The sequence below is a fragment of the Pistacia vera genome, unplaced genomic scaffold (assembly GCF_008641045.1).
Source record: "Pistacia vera cultivar Batoury unplaced genomic scaffold, PisVer_v2 Contig776, whole genome shotgun sequence".
In the NCBI taxonomy this organism is placed as follows: Eukaryota; Viridiplantae; Streptophyta; class Magnoliopsida; order Sapindales; family Anacardiaceae; genus Pistacia; species Pistacia vera.
This window is the reverse complement of record NW_022196641.1, coordinates 84,471-109,369: the sequence shown is the minus strand read 5'-3', so window position 1 is coordinate 109,369 and position 24,899 is coordinate 84,471. Positions and strand designations below refer to the sequence as shown.

General features: G+C 30.9%; 1 protein-coding gene and 2 pseudogenes across 2 annotated transcripts; all 3 read left to right on the top strand.

The window, feature by feature from the left end:
* The first annotated feature begins 3,982 nt into the window (after window positions 1-3,982).
* Window positions 3,983-8,601, top strand: LOC116116463 (hydroxyproline O-arabinosyltransferase 3-like). Of its 2 annotated transcripts, none has more exons than XM_031402527.1 (9): window positions 3,983-4,084; window positions 4,864-5,469; window positions 6,376-6,443; window positions 6,526-6,727; window positions 6,899-6,996; window positions 7,099-7,168; window positions 7,271-7,342; window positions 7,607-7,720; window positions 8,450-8,601. In XM_031402527.1, the coding sequence occupies exons 2-9, from the start codon at window positions 5,050-5,052 to the stop codon at window positions 8,510-8,512; spliced, it is 1,107 nt and encodes a 368-aa protein (XP_031258387.1). In that variant the 5' UTR covers window positions 3,983-4,084; window positions 4,864-5,049; the 3' UTR covers window positions 8,513-8,601. The 2 variants fall into 2 exon arrangements, with proteins under 2 accessions (XP_031258387.1, XP_031258388.1); XM_031402528.1 differs by having other exon boundaries at window positions 3,984-4,075.
* Window positions 8,602-13,102: 4,501 nt separating this feature from the next.
* On the top strand, window positions 13,103-15,391 carry LOC116116456 (annotated as a pseudogene).
* A 5,698-nt stretch (window positions 15,392-21,089) lies between these two features.
* LOC116116455 lies at window positions 21,090-24,482 on the top strand (annotated as a pseudogene).
* Window positions 24,483-24,899: the final 417 nt, after the last annotated feature.

The following is a 24,899-nucleotide window of genomic DNA, read 5'->3' as shown; positions in this document are numbered from 1 at the left end:
ATAATTCTGGTCCAATTGATATTTATTAAAATATGACTATAGTATCCTTGTTTAACACTTTTTAGATAGGGACCCGTTGTAATTATGAAATATAAAAAACTTTGTATTGTTTATATAAAGATATTTTTAATCTAATTCCTGAATACATTTAATAAAATTAAAGATATCAAGTACATTTAATTTAATTTAATTACGCAGGCATATTTTTGTTCAATACATTTAATTAAATTAATGCATTATATAAAATGGATATTATTAATTAAGTACATAAGTAAAATGAATTAAATTAATGTTTTAATGTATATTTAGTGGATTAATTCATATTCAAGATTAGATTGGTAAAAACAATGAATTTTTGTTGATTAAATGTATGTTAGTAAATAAATACACCCTATATCAAACATTAGTACCTCTTTTAATTAATAGAACTTATATGGTCCCCAGTTATTATTTATAGAGGTATGTTGTATATGCATGCACTTTCCTCAAATTTAGCGATAAAAAGACATGTATGATCAGGGGTATCATTGAAGATAAAAATAGATGTGAAACAGATTAGTAAAGCTGATGCTTTTCCTTCATTGGGAAAAATGAAGTCCCAACAACTGGAACACAATACCCACTCATGGTCAGCCCAGGCCCAGGCGAACAAAGGGTATTGCAAATGGTTAAACCACACTTATAGGTTTATTCCGTCGCCAGTGCAAAGTGGTATATTGCTTAAATTTACCTCGAGGACTATGAGCTGGGCTACTGTAACAAACTTCTCTGAATATTAGTTGAGGTACAGATAAACAACTCAATTATTTAGAAAAAAAAAAAAAGGAACAAGTGGTCTCTCCCTCATCATTTGTTACCAATATTTTATAGGCATTTAGGGGGTATAATTTGATGTCTATCTATCAATAGATCCTTTGACTTAAGTGATCATTACATGATAAAGTTGTTGAAAAATTAAAGTCTAGAAAATATCTCAAATAGATTCTCATGAGTCGCCTTGGTGTATTAAAACAACAATTTTGTGTACTTGAAAGGAAGGAATCAAATTCTTATCGATGCTTCATATGATAACATCATTGTGTAAGCCTTTTTCAAAACCTCAGTCTTCATTCTACAAGCATTGGCCTTCAAAAAGAATGATATATACTTCACTTGCTTCTTTTAAAAATATCAAAATTTATAAAGAATCCATCCAATCAATCAAATTTTGTAGAAGGATGCCTATTAAAATGTTAAAAAAATTTGTCCACTCTTTGTTTATATTTTCTCTCTTTTTTTTGTCACCGTTGTTCCCCTCTCTTTTACTTCTTTTATCTCTTTTTTAATTTAACTCTTATCTCTTTTCATCATAAAAGATGAATTAAGACTCGAATGTTATATATATTATAATTTGAAGGACTAAATTTCAATTCACAAAACAAAAGAACCAAAATAATTAGATTAAAAGAAAATACAAAACAAGGATGGATTGAAATGTGTGTTGTAAATTAATATTTTCAAATCCAATTATTATGACCCTTACGAAATATTTCAAATGATGTGAAAGGTGAAAGTAGACAATAAAAAAACCCACAGAAAAAATTGTAAACCTTTGGTGCAATTGTAAGCTTAAGGCATCATTAATTAAAATTATTAAAAAATTATTATTATTATTTATAGAGTGAGAGAATGAGTATGAATAGCAGATAAGTTATAACTAGAATAATAATGTCAAATATTGACTATTACAAATAAATATAAGTTTGAATAAAATGTGGGTCATAAAATATTTTATGGAAAGGACTCGTTGCATAAAAGTTTGATGTGTTAAATAATAAATAAATAATTAAAATTATTTCAATAGAGATTACCCGCAATAACATGTAAATAGCATAAGCATTTTAATTAGATCAATTTTATAATAGAAATGTCATTGGAAGGAACCTTCATTATTCAAGACAAAAGAAATGATTTTAAATTTAATAAAAAGGAAGCTCTTAACTTCTATGCAAAGAAATATTAATGTAATACTTTTAATCAAAATTGTAAATTTATGGGGTTTTTTCAACCCCTGACGTTTAATCAACTAACAAAATCATCCACAAATTTCAGAAATAACAAATATTCTCTACCATTAGTAACCGGTATGTATTGTTCTAGAATTTAACGTAACAATGAATGAAATTTACTAATTGTCCTATACTGTTTATTTTAACACTCAAAAATCAACGGTAGGGGATATCTGTTATTTCTCTACCACAGGGGATTATTGTATTAAACCTATATATTTATATTAATTGTTGTGGGCATGAATCAAATAGGTCAAAATTATAGTTATGCAATTGAATTTGATATGGTTTAGTAGGTGATAAATCATTTTATTATCAATTGCAATGTACTTGTTTTAGAAGTTAATTTAGTTTTGGTATAAAATGATTAAAATTTAAAATCCAATTATGGAAGTGGAACATGTTTATATCAATTAGCACATTTATCCACCTCATTTTATTAAGAAAATATAATCCTTATCATTCATGTGATTCTTTTTCATTATCCTCATAGTTTTCAATCATCAAGAGAACTAAAAAAATTATAAGTTCAATTCACATTTTACATGTTTAAAATGAAGTTATTACAATAGGATTAAGATTAGAAACAGATATTACCAAAACCTTCTTGTGGTTTCGAAAATGTTAAATAATTCGAAGTTTCACAAAAATGTCAAGATTTCCTCCTCATTTTAATAAGGGATGAGGTTGTACTTCTGTTATGTTTATAAAAATTAGATATTAAAGTGGAAGCATGATATTGGATGTTCCTAAAATAGAATCCATATGTATCTTGGGTAATATCAAAAAACAATCTAAAATTAAATGGCTAAAATTCAAATAATAATCAATTTTAATTATTAAAAAAAAAAAAATCCTCTATAACAGGTATTAAAACAAAATCGAAATTAAAAAGGAACTAATGTTAGAAACTTAACTTAGACGGGTGGCATTAATTATTAGAGTCAAAACACGCATAGAGCCCCCCTATGTATGATATAATAACAAAAATCATCCTAATAATTCTGAAATAACAAAAGTTACCATATAGTTAATAAACCATTAGTTACCGGTTAAAATGTACTCTATAATGAGTTAGTAAATATTACCCAATTATCCTCTTATCGTTTGTTTTAACTCTGAAACTTAGTGACAAACCAGTATTTATAGTTTTCCTAAACATTAGAAAGAGTTTTGTTAATATGTCATACATTAGGGATTAAATTAACTTATATACTCCCTCCGTTTCTATATAACTAATATAAGTGTCGTTTTGAGTTTTTACACAGTTTTTAAGGAATAAAAAAGTGTGCAGAGAATTGACTTTTTCGGTGAAAAAATTTTGTTTCTCACTTTGCAAAACGTGTGTGAGACAGTGAAATATTAATTAAGAGAGAGACAAATTGTGAAAGAGAGGAGATGAGGGGAAGGGAAAGATAAAAAGAGAGAGAGGAGTGTGGGGCAGGGTAGAGAAAAAGGTGGAGAGAGAAGATGAAGGGAAGACTGAAGAATGAAGAAGTGGATCATTGAAAGAAGAGAACGTCGCTTATTTTGAAACAAATTATTACCCTTAAAACGACACTTATATAAAAACGGAGGGAGTATTAAACATGGAAAAAAAGAGATAATAACATTAATCTCTTTGAGGTAAAATATAATAATAAAAGTCTTTTTAAGTTTTCCGAAATAATAGAAATTCTGTAATCGTTAATAAACTGTTAATGAGTCACTCAAATTTATATTGTTAAGAGTTAATAAATATTACTAAATTATCATTCTATCGTTTATTTTAATTCTTAAAATTTGATTGTAGGTGTATTTGTGTTATTTTTTAAATTTTAGAAGAATTTTGGTCATCATATTATACTTTGGGGAAATTAATGTGATTAACTTGGAAAAAAAATGAAAATAAATAAATAAATTTTGACTTTGCCCGAAGGAGACAAATGAGAAAGACCTGAAACTCTCTCTCTCTCTCTCTCTCTCTCTCTTTTCTCGATCCAAATCAAACGAAACTATCCTCATTTCTGTTGCAACATTCTGTTAATGTCAGTCCCGTAAGCTCTCTCACTCTTTACGTGTAATCTTCGCTCTAAATTTCCCTTTTTTCTTCTCCATTCTTGATTTTTTCATGCTTTTGTACAGTAACTCTGTTCACTGACGCCACTTTCACATTCATTTCCTCATTTTTCCACCCCCATTTCCTTCAATTTTCATTTTTTTCCATACCCAATTTCATTTTTTTTTTAATTCTTTTCGGGATTCAATCAGTTTTCTTTGTAGTTTTTGATTTATTTATTTATGTAAAATTTGGAACAGTTATTAGTTTGTTTTGTTCATTTGATCTGAATTATTCACATTAGTTAGACTTGGTTGTTTCTTTGTTTACTGTGAATTACTCATATATTAGTATTTTTGTTTTGTGCTAGATTGCTTGCACAGATGTAATTTTTAATTTTTAATTTTTTGTAGCTTGTAATTGTGTAATTGGTTTTTAGCTTGTGGTGCTGCATTATGTTTTGGATTAGTGAATAGGGGATTTTAATATTTTTTGAATATTTTTATCTTGATTGATGACAATTATGGGGTCTAATTTTGTTTTTCTCACTCTTTGTTTTGATCTGTTTTGAACTTTTATGTATTTGTTTCCATTTCTTGGACTGATATTTTGTCGAAACTTGCATTTTTGTGGGATTTATACTAATATATTTTAGAAATTTGGACTATGTAGATTGACAGAAATTACTGCTTTTTGACTTCTTATTGCTTTTTATGATCCATTTATGCCTCGAATTAAAACCGCATCAAGTTGATTTTGGAGTTGATTCTTATGCAGGTTGTTTAATGAGTTGACTGGAAGTTTTATCATATCAAATTTGTGTTTTGAGGAGCTGGCTATGCTGCCTTTTTGAACTGGTGAACTCGAAGAGTTTAATAGGATTTATGGCTGTGGAATTTTTTAATCAGGAGATATAGTTTATTATAATTTGCGGAATATGAGGTTGTGAATTAGTTTTTGTATATGATTAGTAGAAAGAACATGGGACGTGCTTCACCAATACTGGTGGTTCTTTTGATTTTTGGGTTTGCCTTTGCAACGTATAATTTGCTAACAATGATAATTCACAATAGATCTATTAGAAATTGGATGACTGAGGATTCTAATGGTGGCATTTTTTTTGATCCTGTGGTTGAGATGCCTGAAAATGTGAAGAGACTGAAGAATGTGAAGTTACCCTTCCATGTTGCATTAACAGCTACAGATGCACCCTACAGCAAATGGCAGTGTCGTATTATGTACTACTGGTATAAGAAGATGAGGGACCAGCCTGGGTCAGAGATGGGTGGATTTACGAGGATTTTGCACTCTGGAAATCCCGACAACCTAATGGATGAGATTCCTACGGTTGTGGTTGATCCTCTTCCAGCAGGTCTTGACAGGGTGAGCTTTTTAGTTTTGTTATTTTGGTTACATCTTGTTGCATTTCTACATTAACGTTCAGTGATTTTCAATTGGCTGCAACTATTATTAAATTGAGTCATTTAAGTTCTTGACCACAATTTTGTGGATTGGGACAAAGTGTAGAAAGGTAAATAAAGAATTTTGAATTTTTGGAAAAAAGAATGACTTCAAAACCACACACATGGGGTGGGGGACAGTTTTCAGGCAAGGAAGAGTAAGCTGGCTCATGCTTTCATCTTAAAATAGTGACATTGTACTCTTATACTTACTGAGACAATGTAAAAGTAATTATCTGAACTGATGCTATAAACAACTTAGACGGCATCGCCTATGAATATTATTTCTATTTATCTCACAAGTTGGAGTCAATGATTATTAAGACTGTTGGCTTATAGTGCCCAGCATCTTCCAATTGGAAAATTAGGAAAGTGCAAGGGACAGTAACCATCCCGTATCAGTGCTATAGGGTAACATCATGAAATGTCCTAGGTTCTCCTGCTGCTGAATGTGGGGCTTTGCACTGGCTTTGAATGACTAAATCGTGGTTCTCCTTAACATCTAAAACTATTGTGTAAATTGTTTAGCTCCCAAACCTGGTGGATAAGTTTAACATTTTATTGAGGTTTTGTTTTTGATGTCGATAACTGCAAAAAAAAAAAAAAAAAAAAAGTATTATTTAGTGGATATCAAATTGGACTAAAATTTAAAAGACCTCCTTGTCGCCTTCCTATATCAGTTCAAACATGATATGTCAAAGTTATATATTGGCAAAAATGCATTGTAATGTATTTCGTTGAGCATGTGGAGGTAGTCTCAGTCGTTATACTTGTTCTAGAATTCATTTTATTTTTACTTTCTTTGACATGCTTTTGAATCTATATTCAGGGATACATAGTCTTAAATAGACCATGGGCCTTTGTGCAATGGCTGGAAAAGACCACAGTTGATGAAGAGTGAGTTTTTTTTTATCTCTGATGGTCACATATCAGGTGTATTATACTTAACTGATTAGTGATGCACATTTTGTTGTTGTAGATACATATTGATGGCAGAGCCTGATCACATATTTGTAAATCCCCTCCCGAAACTGGCACATGGAGGATTGCCAGCTGCCTTCCCATTCTTCTACATCAAGCCTGCAGAGAAGGGAAAGATAATAAGAAAGTTTTACCCAGAGGAGTATGGCCCAGTCACAAATGTTGATCCAATTGGCAATTCTCCTGTTATTATTAAAAAGGTGACTTTATTTGGGTAACTAAATTTATATCTTGGTCATATTACTATCCAGGCTTTCTATGCATCATCTTTATTGTTGCTTTCACCATAGTTGTTGTAGCTGTCATCATTATTGTTGTTCATGGTATAGTCATTTATGAGTTGTAGTTATTGAATACATTATCTGGTTCAGAATTTGTTGGAAAAGATTGCTCCTACATGGATGAATGTTTCTTTGAAAATGAAAGATGACCCGGAGACTGATAAAGCTTTTGGATGGGTGCTAGAAATGTAAGCTCATGAAATAAGTGACTGCTACTTTATTTTTACTCCATACTTTCAAGTTATTTGTTTATGAGTTTTTGACTCTCCTTTTTTACTGGTTGAGCTAAGGTATGCTTATGCTGTAGCATCAGCTTTGCATGGTGTGCAGCATATTCTTCGTAAGGACTTTATGCTTCAGGTTTGGAACTAAAATTGTTAAGCTCTTCAAAATTAACCTTATGGCTATTTTCAGTGTTTTAAATTGGATCTGTTCTTAGTAATTATTATACATATTTTTCAGCCCCCATGGGATCTTGAAACTGGGAAAAAGTTCATTCTTCATTACACTTACGGATGTGATTATAACATGAAGGTGAAGTTGCATTTTTCTGTTTTTATTTTGACTAGGGAAAAATTAGTTTTTCATTTCTTGCTATTATATTTTGACAATGTTTTTTCGGTTTTGTTACACATTAAAAATTTGCTTTGGAAAAAGATATGGTTTTTGTTTGCCTTTTTTTTCTTTGGATAGTTTCTAAAGTTCACTTTTCTTCTGTTGTTCTTCGGGAGCTTATGCTTGCTCCCTTTAATCTGTTTTGGTTGCATGGTTACTCATCAAAACTTGCTCAATGTTCAGGGTGAGCTAACATATGGTAAAATTGGAGAGTGGCGATTTGATAAGAGATCATATTTACGTGGACCTCCACCAAAAAATCTCCCCTTGCCACCGGCAGGGGTCCCTGAAAGTGTGGTATGTATATGTACCTATCATTATTTCAACACTAAACTGCAATAAATAATTCAGTTTTAATCCACATTTTTATCAATCTTCCTATACATTCCTTGACTGCAAAGTGATATATGCGTTTGGCTTGATGAAGTTTAAGATGATGGTTTTAACTGGAAAACCGGTTGCATATGATCTTCATACAGTGCTCTTGGTATCTTAAATTTCGAGCTGTGTCCTATCTCCCTTGTTTGAATGTGGAAAAATTCTGGAGTTACTGACTGCACAGCTCTCTTTTCTTGACCCAACTAGTGCAAAATTGGGAGATGCTTTCCTTTTACCATTCTTTAAGTTTCCATGTGTAACAAATTATCAATTCCTTGAAACTCTTTTAATAATTGTGTCTTTCCCTTCTTTTTCTTTTCCGGTTTCTGTTACAGCAAACCTGAAAGTTTTCTAACCGTTTTTATTTTTATCTAGTCCCAAAGTACTGATGTTTTCTTAATGTCTCTATTCTGGAGGGTGATAAAATTTGCATTTCTTTCTTCCTAATTTGTTGTTTCCATGGTTTATTGCTCATTGTGAGCAGGATTTGAACTCAAACATCTCAAAATTGTATAAAATTTTAGAGATATCCAGCCAGCTAAACTTGTAGTACCCACGATTTATATAACCGAGAAGATCGACTTTATGCATGAATAAGTATAATATCAATTTATGTAATTTAATTTGAGTTTGTTGTGATAACTGCAGGTGACTCTTGTAAAGATGGTGAATGAGGCTACAGCTAACATTCCCAATTGGGAAACTGAGTAGAAGTTGGCTGTGTTGAAGGTTGCAACGCTGGGTGAAGAAATTTTTTGATCAGTTTAGGTTTGCAAGACAGATTGATGTACACAGACCTCAGATTAACTTATTTTATATTAAGATATAGAGCAATTAAAATATATCAGAAAGCAAGGTTTTTTTCCCTATTTTAACACTATCCTAAAAAAATTTGTTTGTTTAATATTCTTCAAAATCCAATCACATTCTATTCAACTCAAAACATTAACAATTACTTTTCTCAATAAAAGTTTTAAAATTAATAAAAATACTTTCATCCACCCAAGCCACTAACACTCACCAGCAGTCGTTGTCCCCGTTGCCACTGCTGGTTGTCGCTGTTGCCATCATTGATCATCGTTGTTGTAACGACGCACGACTTGTTGGATTTGGTCGATCGTATGTCAATTTGTTCGTTTTCAGTCAAATCTACAACCAAAGATCTAGTCGTCAACGACAGCTAAGATATGGTCATTGTCAACAGTCAGATCTTTGCCCGTAGATCTGGCTATTTGCGAGCAGATTCATGGTGGATCTTGCTAGAAAATGCTAGATTGGCATACAATCGGTCAAATTCATCCGGTCGTACGTCATTCCAACGACATTATTGGATGGGTGGGAGTGTTTTTGTTAATTTATAAACTTTTATTGTATGGGGTGTTTAGTAAAATTAACAAATGTAGGAGGTTAAAAAATAATAAAAAATTATTTTTAAAAATTTTACCAAACACATTCTCAGAATCTTATCATGTTTGATTAAATCCTATTCAGAATAGAATATTATTCTAAAAAACTAAACAAACGGAGCCCTAAGTCTTCAAATATGGTATTCAATATGCTGAGCCATATTTATTCCTAAATTTACTAATCGAATCCAAATTAAAATAAAATGGGTGATGCTATCTGCCTCCCAGTCTCCCACCTATTATCTTATGAGATCCCAATGACTATTTTTTTCTTAATGACAATTTCATACTTATATTAAAATTACTAAATAGGACTGTTGAAAAAAAAAAATCAATTTGAAACTGAAGAATTGTTGAATGATTAATATATCATTTCCTCTCCTTAATTGATAATGTAAAATGTTTTTTAAGAATATGAAGCTTAATCGTTTGGATTACATTTTAATCTTTTATTTTATCATAATGTAGTAAATCTATAACACTAAACCATATGAATTTAACAACAATAATATTAAATTATGTAATTTATGGGTTTACATAAAATTATAATTTTATGAATAATTTTAGTTAAACTATTTTTTTTTAATTATTTTAGCAAGAAGAAAAGACAATTAAATGAAAAAAAAAAATCCTAGTAAAATTCATGAGAAATACGAACAAATTAGTGGAGATATAAGGGTAATTTTGGACATTAGTGGGTTCCTTTAGAAAATTAGATATTATTAATTATTTTAGTGGGATCAATTTAGAAATGGGGTTTAATAAGATAAAAAGTGAGGGGTTTTCCGTAGAATATTTTGGGTTTGTTTCCCATTGGAAGGAACCTTCATTATTCAAGACAAAGAAATTGATTTTAAAATTTAATAAAAGGAAGCTCTTAACTTCTATGCAAAGAAATATTTATAGTAATACTTTTAAATCAAAATTGTAAATTTATGGGGTTTTTTCAACCCCTGACGTTTAATCAACTAACAAAATCATCCACAAATTTCAGAAATAACAAATATTTCTCTACCATTAGTTAACCGGTAATGTATTGTTCTAGAATTTATAACGTAACAATTGAAGAATATTACTTAATTGTCTTATACTGTTTATTTTAACACTCAAAAATCAACGGTAGGGATATCTGTTATTTCTCTACCACAGGGGATTATTGTATTAAACCTATATTTATTATATAATTGTTGTGGGCATGAATCAAAATAGGTCAAAATTATAGTTATGCAATTGAATTTGATATTGGTTTAGTAGGTGATAAATCATTTTATTACTCAATTGCAATGTACTTGTTTTAGAAGTTATTTTAGTTTGGTATATAAAATGATTAAAATTTAAAATCCAATTATGGAAGTGGAACAATGTTTATTATCAATTAGCACATTATCACACCTACATTTTATTAAGAAAATATAATCCTTATCATCATGTGATTCTTTTCATTATCCTCATAACAATTTCAAAAATTTCAATCATCAAGAGAACTAAAAAAAAATATAGGTTCAATTCACATTTTGCATGTTTAAAATGAAGTTATTACAATAGGATAGATTAGAAACAGATATTACCAAAACCTTCTTGTGGTTTCGAAAATGTTAAATAATCGAAGTTTCACAAAAATGTCAAGATTTCCTCCTCATTTTAATAAGGGATGAGGTTGTACTCTGTTAGTTTATAAAAATTAGATATTAAAGTGGAAGCATGATATTGGATGTTCCTAAATAGAATCCATATGTACTTGGGAATATCGAAAAACAATCTAAAATTAAATGGCTAAATTAAATAATAATCAATTTAATTATTAAAAAAAAAAAAATCCTCTATAACAGGTATTAAAACAAAATCGAAATTAAAAAGGAACTAATGTTAGAAACTTAACTTAGACGGGTGGCATTAATTATTAGAGTCAAAACACGCATAGAGCCCCCCTAGTGATGATATAATAACAAAAATCATCCTAATAATTCTGAAATAACAAAAGTTACCATATAGTTAATAAACCATTAGTTACCGGTTAAAATGTACTCTTAATGAGTTAGTAAATATTACCATTATCCTTTATCGTTTTTGTTTTAACTCTGAAACTTAATGACAAGCCGATATTTATAGTTTTCGTAAACATTAGAAAGAGTTTGTTAATCATACATTAGGGATTAATTAACTTATATACTCCCTCCGTTCTATATAACTAATATAAGTGTCGTTTTGAGTTTTTACACAGTTTTTAAGGAATAAAAAAGTGTGCAGAGAATTGACTTTTTCGGTGAAAAAATTTTGTGTTTCACTTGCAAAACGTGTGTGAGACAGTGAAAATAATTAAGAGAGAGACAATGTGAAAGAGAGGAGAGGGGAAGGGAAAGATAAAAAAGAGAGAGAGGAGTGTGGGGCAGGGTAGAGAAAAATGGAGAGAGGAGATGACGGGAAGACTGAAGAATGAAGAAGTGGATCATTGAAAGAAGAGAACGTCGCTTATTTGAAACAATTATTACCCTTAAAACGACACTTATATAAAAACGGAGGGGAGTAGTATTAAACATGGAAAAAAGAGATAAATAACATAATCTCTTTGAGGTAAAATAATAATAAAAGTCTTTTTAAGTTTCCGAAATAATAGAAATTCTGTAATCGTTAATAAACTGTTAATGAGTCACTCAAATTTATATTGTTAAGAGTTAATAAATATTACTAAATTATCATTCTATCGTTTATTTTAATTCTAAAATTGATTGTAGTGGTATTTGTTATTTTTTAAATTTAGAAGAATTTTGGTCATCATATTATACTTTGGGGAAATTATGTGATTAACTTGAAAAAAAAATGAAAAAAAATAATAAATTTTGACTTTGCCCGAAGGAGACAAATGAGAAAGAACTGAAACTCTTCTCTCTCTCTCTCTCTCTCTCTTTCTCGATCCAAATCAACGAAACTATCCTCATTTCTGTTGCAACATTCTGTTAATGTCAGTCCCGTAAGCTCTCCCACTCTTACGTGTAATCTTCGCTCTAAATTTCCCTTTTTTCTTCTCCATTCTTGATTTTTTCATGCTTTTGTACAGTAACTCTGTTCACTGACGCCACTCTCACATTCATTTCCTCATTTTTCCACCCCCATTTCCTTCAATTTTCATTTTTTTCCATACCCAATTTTTTTTTTTTTAATTCTTTTCGGGATTCAATCAGTTTTCTTTGTAGTTTTTGATTTATTATTTATGAAAATTTGGACAGTTAGTTTGTTTTGTTCATTTGATCTGAATTATTCACAGTTAGTGACTTGGTTTTTCTTGTGTTACTGTGAATTACTCATATATTAGTATTTTGTTTTGTGCTAGATTGCTTGCACAGATTTAATTTTTAATTTTTGTAGCTTGTAATTGTGTAATTGGTTTTTAGCTTGTGGTGCTGCATTATGTTTTGGATTAGTGAATAGGGATTTTAATATTTTGAATATTTTTATCTATTGATGACAATTATGGGTCTAATTTTGTTTTTCTCACTCTTTGTTTTGATCTGTTTTGAACTTTTATGTATTTGTTTCCATTCTTGGACTGATTTTTGTCGAAACTTGCATTTTTGTGGGATTTATACTATATATTTTAGAAATTGGACTATGTAGATTGACAGAAATTACTGCTTTTGACTTCTTATTGCTTTTTATGATCCATTTATGCCTCGAATTAAAACCGCATCAAGTTGATTTTGGAGTTGATTCTTATGCAGGTTGTTTAATGAGTTGACTGGAAGTTTTATCATATCAAATTTGTGTTTTGAGGAGCTGGCTATGCTGCCTTTTTGAACTGTGAACTCGAAGAGTTTAATAGGATTTATGGCTGTGGAATTTTTTATCAGGAGATATAGTTTTATAATTTGCGGAATATGAGGTTGTGAATTAGTTTTGTATATGATTAGTAGAAAGAACATGGGACGTGCTTCACCAATACTGGTGGTTCTTTTGATTTTTGGGTTTGCCTTTGCAACGTATAATTTGCTAACAATGATAAGTTCACAATAGATCTATTAGAAATTGGATGACTGAGGATTCTAATGGTGGCATTTTTTTTGATCCTGTGGTTGAGATGCCTGAAAATGTGAAGAGACTGAAGAATGTGAAGTTACCCTTCCAGTTGCATTAACGGCTACAGATGCACCCTACAGAAATGGCAGTGCCGTATTATGTACTACTGGTATAAGAAGATGAGGGACCAGCCTGGGTCAGAGATGGGTGGATTTACGAGGATTTTGCACTCTGGAAATCCCGACAACCTAATGGACGAGATTCCTACAGTTGTGGTTGATCCTCTTCCAGCAGGTCTTGACAAGGGTGAGCTTTTAGTTTTGTTATTTTGGTTACATCTTGTTGATTTCTACATTAACGTTCAGTGATTTTCAATTGGCTGCAACTATTATTAAATTGAGTCATTTAAGTTCTTGACCACAAGTTTGTGGATTGGGAAAAGTGTAGAAAGGTAAATAAGAATTTTGAATTTTGTAAAAAAGAATGACTTCAAAACCACACAAAGGGGTGGGGGACAGTTGGCAAGGAAGAGTAAGCGGCTCATGCTTTCATCTTAAAATAGTGACATGTACTCTTATACTTACTGAGACAATGTAAAGTAATTATCTGAACTGATGCTATAAAAAACTTAGAGGCATCGCCTATGAATATTATTTCTATTTATCTCACAAGTTTGAGTCAATGATTATTAAGACTGTTGGCTTATAGTGCCCAGCATCTTCCAATTGGAAAATTAGGAAAGTGCGTGGGACAGTAACCATCCCGTATTAGTGCATATGGGTAACATCGTGAAATGTCCTAGGTTCTCCTGCTGCTGAATGGGGCTTTGCACTGGCTTTGAATGACTAAATCGTGGTTCTCCTTAACATCTAAAACTATTGTGTAAATTGTTTAGCTCCAAACCTGGTGGATAAGTTTAACATTTTATTGAGGTTTTGTTTTTGATGTCGATAACTGCAAAAAAAAAAAAAAAAAAAAAGTATTATTTAGTGGTATTCAAATTGGACTAAAATTTAAAAGACCTCCTTGTCGCCTTCCTACATCAGTTCAAACATGATGTGTCAAAGTTATATATTGGCAAAATGCATTGTAATGTATTTCTTTGAGCACGTGGAGGTAGTCTCAGTCTTATACTGTTCTAGTATTCATTATTTTTACTTTCTTTGACATGCTTTTGAATCTATTTCAGGGATACATAGTCTTAAATAGACCATGGGCCTTTGTGCAATGGCTGAAAAGACCACAGTGATGAGAGTGAGTTTTTTTTATCTCTGATGGTCACATCAGGTGTATTATACTTAACTGATTAGTGATGCCCATTTTGTTGTGTAGATACATATTGATGGCAGAGCCTGATCACATATTTGTAAATCCCCCTCCGAACCTGGCACATGGAGGATTGCCAGCTGCCTTCCATTCTTCTACATCAAGCCTGCAGAGAAGGGAAAGATAATAAGAAAGTTTTACCCAGAGGAGTATGGCCCTGTCACAAATGTTGATCCAATTGGCAATTCCCCTGTTATTATTAAAAAGGTGACTTTATTGGGTAACAAATTTATATCTTGGTCATATTACCATCCGACTTCTATGCATCATCTTTATTGTTGCTTTCACCATAGTTGTTGTAGCTGTCATCATTGTTGTTGTTCATGGTATAGTCTTTATGAGTTGTAGTTATTGAATACATTATCTGGTTCAGAATTTGTTGGAAAAGATTGCTCCTACATGGATGAATGTTTCTTTGAAAATGAAAGATGACCGGAGACTGATAAAGCTTTTGGATGGGTGCTAGAAATGTAAGCTCATGAAATAAGTGACTGCTACTTATTTTTACTCCATACTTTAAGTTATTTGTTTGAGTTTTTGACTCTCCTTTTTACTGGTTGAGCTAAGGTATGCTTATGCTGTAGCATCAGCTTTGCATGGTGTGCAGCATATTCTTCGTAAGGACTTTATGCTTCAGGTTTGGAACTAAAATTGTTAAGCTCTTCAAATTAACTTATGGCTATTTTCAGTGTTTAAATTGATCTGTTCTTAGTAATTATATACATATTTTTCAGCCCCCATGGGATCTTGAAACTGGGAAAAAGTTCATTCTTCATTACACTTAGGATGTGATTATAACATGAAGGTGAAGTTGCATTTTCTGTTTTATTTTGACTGGGAAAATTAGTTTTTCATTTCTTGCTATTAATTTTGACAATGTTTTTCGTTTTGTTACACATTAAAAATTTGCTTTGGAAAAGATTGGTTTTTGTTTGCCTTTTTTTTCTTAATTACCTTCTTTGAAGAGATTGCATTTTCAACTCTTTGAAAATTTGGGGTACATATCAGATGCTTATTCCACGACGTCAATGTCATTCTTTCCATCCCTTGAGGTACTCAAGTCTTTATTTTTGTAAAATTCTAAAGGGGTGGTGTACTGTAGTTTATAGCCACTGAAGCATAAACTGCAATAATGAACTATGTAATTTCAAATTTAATTGAAACAAATTATTGTACTAATCTCACCCCTGCATGAATTACCTTCTTATTTGTTTCCATCACATGTGCTTCCATTAATGTAATATAAAAAAGAAATTATAAAACATGGAATGCTTTAATGTTATGATATTGTACTGTACAACCTCTATAAATTAATACTTCATAAATTAATAATCTCTATCATATAATAATTTCTGATGATTTGGGCTAGTAGATTAAATTAATAATTTCGATAAATTAATAAAACTATACTTTTCTGAAAAATCTTACATAACTTTATAGTCTCATTCATGTTACAAATAAATAATTTACTGGTCCACTATGATATTTTATTAAAATATGACTATAGTATTCCTTGTTTTAACACTTTTTAGATAGGGACCCGTTGTAATTATGAAATATAATAAAAACTTTGTATTTGTTTATATAAAGATTATTTTTAATCTAATTCCTTGAATACATTTAATACAATTAAAGATATCAAGTACATTTAATTTAATTTAATTACGCAGGCATATTTTTTTGTTCAATACATTTAATTAAATTAATGCAATTATATAAAATGGATATTATTTAATTAAGTACATAAGTAAAATGAATTTAAATTAATGTTTTAATGTATATTTAGTGGATTAATTCATATTCAATTGATTAGATTGGTAAAATACAATGAATTTTTAGTTGATTAAATGTATGTTAGTATCATAAATACACCCTATATCAACTAATTAGTACCTCTTTTAATTAATAGAACTTATATGGTCCCAAGTTTATTAATTTATAGAGGTTATGTTGTATATGCAGTGCACTTTCCTCAAATATTTAGCGATAAAAAGCACATGTATGATCAGGGGTATCAATTTGAAGATAAAAATAGATGTGAAACAGATTAGTAATAGCTGATGCTTTTCCTTCCATCTTGGGAAAAATGAAGTCCCCAACAACTGGAACAAATACCCACTCATGGTCAGCCCAGGCCCCAGGCGAACAAAGGGTATTGCAAATGGTTAAACCCACACTTATAGGTTTAATTCCGTCGCCGAGTGCAAAGGTGGTATATTTGCTTATAATTTACCTCGAGACTATGACGATGGGCTACTGTAACATAACTTCTCTTGAATATTAGTTGAGGTACAGATAAACAACTCAATTATTTAGAAAAAAAAAAAAAGGAACAAGTGGTCTCTCCTCTCATCATTTGTTACCAATATTTTATAGGCATTTAGGGGTATTAATTTGATGTCTATCTATCAATAGATCCTTTGACTTAAGTAGATCATTACATAGATAAAGTTGTTGAAAAATTAAAGTCTAGAAAATATTCTCAAATAGATTCTCATGAGTCATGCCTTGGTAGTATTAAAACAACAATTTTGTGTACTTGAAAGGAAGGAATCAAATTCTTATCGATGCTTCATATGATACCATCATTGTGTAAGCCTTTTTCAAAACCTCAGTCTATCATTCTACAAGCATTGGCCTTCAATAAAAGAATGACATATATACTTCACTTGCTTCTCTTTAAAAATATCAAAATTTATAAAGAATCCATCCAATCAATCAAATTTTGTAGATGAGGATGCCTATTAAAATGTTAAAAAAATTTGTCCACTCTTTGTTTTATATTTTCTCTCTTTTTTTTGTCACCGTTGTTCCCCTCTCTTTTACTTCTTTTATCTCTTTTTTTAATTTTAATCCTCTTATCTCTTTTCATCATAAAAGCATGAATTAAGACTCGAATGTTATATATATATATATAATCTGAAGGACTAAATTTCAATTCACAAAACAAAAGAACCAAAAATAATTAGATTAAAAAGAAAATACAAAACAAGGATGGATTGAAATGTGTGTTGTAAATTACTATTTTCAAATCCAATTATTATGACCCTTACGAAATATTTCAACTGATGTGAAAGTATACAAATAAAAAAACCCCACAAAAAAAATTGTAAACCTTTGGTTGCAATTTGTAAGCTTAAGGCATCATTAATTAAAATTATTTAAAAAATTATTATTATTATTATTATATAGAGTGAGAGAATGAGTATTGAATAGCAGATTAAGTTATTAACTAGAATAATAATGTCAAATATTGACTATTACAATAATAAATATAAGTTTGAATAAAATGTTGGTCATAAAATATTTTATTGGAAAGGACTCATTGCATAAAAGTTTGATGTGTTAAATAATAAATAAATATTTTAAAATTATTTTCATAGAGATTACCAGCAATAACATGCTAAATAGCATTAAACATTTTAATTAGATTCAATTTTATAATTAGAATATTTTGGGTTTGTTTCCCATTGGAAGGAACCTTCATTATTCAAGACAAAGAAATTGATTTTAAAATTTAATAAAAGGAGCTCTTAACTTCTATGCAAAGAAATATTAATGTAAACTTTTAAATCAAAATTGTAAATTTATGGGGTTTTTTCAACCCCTGACGTTTAATCAACTAACAAAATCATCCACAAATTTCAGAAATAACAAATATTTCTCTACCATTAGTTAACCGGTAATGTATTGTTCTAGATTTATAACGTAACAATTGAATGAATATTACTTAATTGTCCTTATACTGTTATTTTAACACTCAAAAAATCAACGGTAGGGATCTGTTATTTCTCTACCACAGGGGATTATTGTATTAAACCTATATTTATTATATTAATTGTTGTGGGCATGAATCAAAATAGGTCAAAATTATAGTTATGCAATTGAATTTGATATTGGTTTAGTAGGTGTAAATCATTTTATTACTCAATTGCAATGACTTGTTTTAGAAGTTATTTTAGTTTTGGTATATAAAATGATTAAAATTTAAAATCCAATTATGGAAGTGGAACAATGTTTATTATCAATTAGCACATTATCACACCTACATTTTATTAAGAAAATATAATCCTTATCATCATGTGATTCTTTTCATTATCCTCATACAATTTCAAAAATTTCAATCATCAAGAGAACTAAAAAAATATAGGTTCAATTCACATTTTGCATGTTTAAAATGAAGTTATTACAATAGGATAGATTAGAAAACAGATATTACCAAAACCTTCTTGTGGTTTCGAAAATGTTAAATAATCGAAGTTTCACAAAAATGTCAAGATTTCCTCCTCATTTAATAAGGATGAGGTTGTACTTCTGTTAGTTTATAAAAATTAGATATTAAAGTGGAAGCATGATATTGATGTTCCTAAATAGAATCCATATGACTTGGGAATATCGAAAAACAATCTAAAATTAAATGGCTAAATTAAATAATAATCAATTTAATTATTAAAAAAAAAAAATCCTCTAAACAGGTATTAAAACAAAATCGAAATTAAAAAGGAACTAATGTTAGAAACTTAACTTAGACGGGTGGCATTAATTATTAGAGTCAAAACACGCATAGAGCCCCCCTAGTGATGATATAATAACAAAAATCATCCTAATAATTCTGAAATAACAAAGTTACCATATAGTTAATAAACCATTAGTTACCGGTTAAAATGTACTCTTAATGAGTTAGTAAATATTAACCATTATCCTTTATCGTTTGTTTTAACTCTGAAACTTAATGACAAGCCGATATTTATAGTTTTCGTAAACATTAGAAAGAGTTTGTTAATGCATACATTAGGGATTAATTAACTTATATACTCCCTCCGTTCTATATAACTAATATAAGTGTCGTTTTGAGTTTTTACACAGTTTTTAAGGAATAAAAAAGTGTGCAGAGAATTGACTTTTTCGGTGAAAAAATTTGTTTCACTTGCAAAACGTGTGTGAGACAGTGAAAATAATTAAGAGAGAGACAATGTGAAAGAGAGGATGAGGGGAAGGGAAAGATAAAAGAAGAGAGAGAGGAGTGTGGGGCAGGGTAGAGAAAAATGTGAGAGAGGAGATGACGGGAAGACTGAAGAATGAAGAAGTGGATCATTGAAAGAAGAGAACGTCGCTTATTTGAAACAATTATTACCCTTAAAACGACACTTATATAAAAACGGGGGGGAGAGTATTAAACATGGAAAAAAAGATAAATAACATAATCTCTTTGAGGTAAAATGAATAATAAAAGTCTTTTTAAGTTTTCCGAAATAATAGAAATTTCTGTAATCGTTAATAAACTGTTAATGAGTCACTCAAATTTATATTGTTAAGAGTTAATAATATTACTAAATTATCATTCTATCGTTTATTTTAATTCTAAAATTGATTGTAGTGGGTATTTGGTTATTTTTTAAATTTAGAAGAATTTGGTCATCATATTATACTTTGGGGAAATTATGTGATTAACTTGAAAAAAAATGAAAAAAAATAATAAATTTTGACTTTGCCCGAAGGAGACAAATGAGAAAGACTGAAACTCTTCTCTCTCTCTCTCTCTCTCTCTTTTCTCGATCCAAATCAAACGAAACTATCCTCATTTCTGTTGCAAATTCTGTTAATGTCAGTCCCTAAGCTCTCCCACTCTTACGTGTAATCTTCGCTCTAAATTTCCCTTTTTTCTTCTCCATTCTTGATTTTTTCCATGCTTTTGTACAGTAACTCTGTTCACTGACGCCACTCTCCACATTCATTTCCTCATTTTTCCACCCCCATTTCCTTCAATTTTCATTTTTTTCCATACCCAATTTCATTTTTTTTTTAATTCTTTTCGGATTCAATCAGTTTTCTTTGTAGTTTTTGATTTATTATTTATGAAAATTTGGACAGTAGTTTGTTTTGTTCATTTGATCTGAATTATTCACATTAGTTAGACTTGGTTGTTTCTTGTGTTTACTGTGAATTACTCATATATTAGTATTTTGTTTTGTGCTAGATTGCTTGCACAGATTAATTTTTAATTTTTGTAGCTTGTAATTGTGTAATTGGTTTTTAGCTTGTTGGTGCTGCATTATGTTTTGGATTAGTGAATAGGGGATTTTAATATTTTTTGAATATTTTTATCTTGATTGATGACAATTATGGGTCTAATTTTGTTTTTCTCACTCTTTTGTTTGATCTGTTTTGAACTTTTAGTATTTGTTTCCATTCTTGGACTGATTTTTGTCGAACTTGCATTTTTGTGGGATTTATACTAGTATATTTAGAAATTGGACTATGTAGATTGACAGAAATTACTGCTTTTTGACTTCTTATTGCTTTTTATGATCCATTTATGCCTCGAATTAAAACCGCATCAAGTTGATTTTGGAGTTGATCTTAGCAGGTTGTTTAATGAGTTGACTGGAAGTTTTATCATATCAAATTTGTGTTTTGAGGAGCTGGCTATGCTGCCTTTTGAACTTGTGAACTCGAAAGTTTAATAGGATTTATGGCTGTGGAATTTTTTTATCAGGAGATATGTTTGTTATAATTTGCGGAATATAGGTTGTGAATTAGTTTTCGTATATGATTAGTAGAAAGAACATGGGACGTGCTTCACCAATACTGGTGGTTCTTTTGATTTTTGGGTTTGCCTTTGCAACGTATAATTTGCTAACAATGATAATTCACAATAGATCTATTAGAAATTGGAGCTGAGGATTCTAATGGTGGCATTTTTTTTGATCCTGTGGTTGAGATGCTGAAATGTGAAGAGACTGAAGAATGTGAAGTTACCCTTCCAGTTGCATTAACAGCTACAGATGCACCTACAGAAATGGCAGTGCCGTATTATGTACTACTGGTATAAGAAGATGAGGGACCAGCCTGGGTCAGAGATGGTGGATTTACAGGATTTTGCACTCTGGAAATCCCGACAACCTAATGGACGAGATTCCTACAGTTGTGGTTGATCCTCTTCCAGCAGGTCTTGACAGGGTGAGCCTTTTAGTTTTGTTATTTTGGTTACATCTTGTTGATTTCTACATTAACGTTCAGTGATTTTCAATTGGCTGCAACTATATTAAATTGAGTCATTAAGTTCTTGACCACAAGTTTGTGGATTGGGACAAAGTGTAGAAAGGTAAATAAGAATTTTGAATTTTTGTAAAAAAGAATGACTTCAAAACCACACAGGGTGGGGGACAGTTGGCAAGGAAGAGTAAGCGGCTCATGCTTTCATCTTAAAATAGTGACATTGTACTCTTATACTTACTGAGACAATGTAAAGTAATTATCTGAACTGATGCTATAAAAAACTAGAGGCATCGCCTATGAATATTATTTCTATTTATCTCACAAGTTTGAGTCAATGATTATTAAGACTGTGGCTTATAGTGCCCAGCATCTTCCAATTGGAAAATTAGGAAAGTGCGTGGGACAGTAACCATCCTGTATTAGTGCTATATGGGTAACATCGTGAAATGTCCTAGGTTCTCCTGCTGCTGAATGGGGGCTTTGCACTGGCTTTGAATGACTAAATCGTGGTTCTCCTTAACATCTAAAACTATTGTGTAAATTGTTTAGCTCCAAACCTGGTGGATAGTTTAACATTTTATTGAGGTTTTGTTTTGATGTCGATAACTGCAAAAAAAAAAAAAAAAAAAAAAAGTATTATTTAGTGGATTCAAATTGGACTAAAATTTAAAAGACCTCCTTGTCGCCTTCCTACATCAGTTCAAAATGATGTGTCAAAGTTATATATTGGCAAAATGCATTGTAAGTATTTCTTTGAGCACGTGGAGGTAGTCTCAGTCATTATACTTGTTCTAGTATTCATTTATTTTTACTTTCTTTGACATGCTTTTGAATCTATTTCAGGGATACATAGTCTTAAATAGACCATGGGCCTTTGTGCAATGGCTGAAAAGACCACAGTTGATGAGAGTGAGTTTTTTTTTATCTCTGATGGTCACATCAGTGTATTATACTTACTGATTAGTGATGCCCATTTTGTTGTTGTAGAACATATTGATGGCAGAGCCTGAGTCACATATTTGTAAATCCCCCTCCGCACCTGCACATGGAGGATTGCCAGCTGCCTTCCCATTCTTCTACATCAAGCCTGCAGAGAAGGGAAAGATAATAAGAAAGTTTTACCCAGAGGAGTATGGCCCTGTCACAAATGTTGATCCAATTGGCAATTCCCCTGTTATTATTAAAAAGGTGACTTTATTTGGGTAACAAATTTATATCTTGGTCATATTACCATCCAGACCTTCTATGCATCATCTTTATTGTTGCTTTCACCATAGTTGTTGTAGCTGTCATCATTGTTGTTGTTCATGGTATAGTCATTTATGAGTTGTAGTTATTGAATAATTATCTGGTTCAGAATTTGTTGGAAAAGATTGCTCCTACATGGATGAATGTTTCTTTGAAAATGAAAGATGACCGGAGACTGATAAAGCTTTTGGATGGGTGCTAGAAATGTAAGCTCATGAATAAGTGACTGCTACTTATTTTTACTCCATACTTTAAGTTATTTGTTATGAGTTTTTGACTCTCCTTTTTTACTGGTTGAGCTAAGGTATGCTTATGCTGTAGCATCAGCTTTGCATGGTGTGCAGCATATTCTTCGTAAGGACTTTATGCTTCAGGTTTGGAACTAAAATTGTTAAGCTCTTCAAATATAACCTTATGGCTATTTCAGTGTTTAAATTGGATCTGTTCTTAGTAATTATATACATATTTTTCAGCCCCCATGGGACTTGAAACTGGGAAAAAGTTCATTCTTCATTACACTTAGGATGTGATTATAACATGAAGGTGAAGTTGCATTTTCTGTTTTATTTTGACTGGGAAAATTAGTTTTCTTTCTTGCTATTATATTTTGACATGTTTTTTCGGTTTGTTACACATTAAAATTTGCTTTGGAAAAGATTGGTTTTGTTTGCCTTTTTTTTCTTTGGATAGTTTCTAAAGTTCACTTTTCTTCTGTGTTCTTCGGGAGCTTATGCTTGCTCCCTTTAATCTGTTTTGTTGCATGGTTACTATCAAAACTTGCTCAATGTTCAGGGTGAGCTAACATATGGTAAAATTGAGAGTGGCGATTTGATAAGAGATCATATTTACGTGGACCTCCACCAAAAATCTCCCCTTGCCACGGCAGGGGTCCCTGAAAGTGTGGTATGTATATGTACCTATCATTATTACACTAAACTGCAATAAATAATCAGTTTTAATCCACATTTTTATCAATCTTCCTATACATTCCTTGACTGCAAAGTGATATAGCGTTTGGCTTGATGAAGTTTAAGATGCGGTTTTAACTGGAAAACCGGTTGCATATGATCTTCATACAGTGCTCTTGGTATCTAAATTTCGAGCTGTGTCCTATCTCCCCTTGTTTGAATTGGAAAAATTCTGGAGTTACTGACTGCACAGCTCTCTTTTCTTGACCCAAATAGTGCAAAATTGGGAGATTGCTTCCTTTTACCATTCTTTAAGTTTCCATGTGTAACAAATTATCAATTCCTTGAAACTCTTTATAATTTGTCTCCCTTTTTTTCTTTTCCGGTTTCTGTTACAGCAACCTGAAAGTTTTCTAACCTTTTTTCTTTTTATCTAGTCCCAAAGTACTGATGTTTTCTTAATGTCTCTATTCTGGAGGGTGATAAAATTTGCATTCTTTCTTCCTAATTTGTTGTTTCCATGGTTTATGCTCATTGTGAGCAGGATTGAACTCAAACATCTCAAAATTGTATAAAATTTTAGAGATATCCAGCCAGCTAAACTTGTAGTACCCACGATTTATATAACCGAGAAGATCGACTTTATGCAGAATACGTATAATATCAATTTATGTAATTTAATTGAGTTTGTTGTGATTACTGCAGGTGACTCTTGTAAAGATGGTGAATGAGGCTACAGCTACATTCCCAATTGGGAAACTGAGTAGAAGTTGGCTGTGTTGAAGGTTGCAACGCTGGTGAAGAAAATTTTTTGATCAGTTGGTTTGCAAGACAGATTGATGTACACAGACCTCAGATTAACTTATTTTATATTAAGATATAGAGCAATTAAAATATATCAGAAAGCAAGGTTTTTTTTTTTTTTTTTTTTTTTTTTTTCCCTTATTTAACACTATCCTAAAAAAAATTTGTTTGTTTAATATTCTTCAAAATCCAATCACATTCTATTCAACTCAAAACATTAACAACTTTTCTCAATAAGTTTTAAAATTAATAAAAATACTTTCATCCACCCAAGCCACTAACACTCACCAAGCAGTCGTTGTCCCGTTGCCAGCTGGTTGTCGCTGTTGCCATCATTGATCAGTGTTGTAACGACGCACGACTTGTTGGATTTGGTCGATCGTATGTCATTTGTTC

What these genes read in the sequence shown, in the direction of transcription:
- LOC116116463 (XM_031402527.1), top strand. Translation starts at nt 5,050, where the DNA reads ATGATTAGTAGAAAGAACATGGGACGTGCTTCACCAATACTGGTGGTT. An exon ending in CTCCTGTTATTATTAAAAAG is followed by an intron (nt 6,728 to 6,898) that starts GTGACTTTATTT and finishes TATCTGGTTCAG; the next exon opens with AATTTGTTGGAAAAGATTGC. An exon ending in GATGTGATTATAACATGAAG is followed by an intron (nt 7,343 to 7,606) that starts GTGAAGTTGCAT and finishes CTCAATGTTCAG; the next exon opens with GGTGAGCTAACATATGGTAA.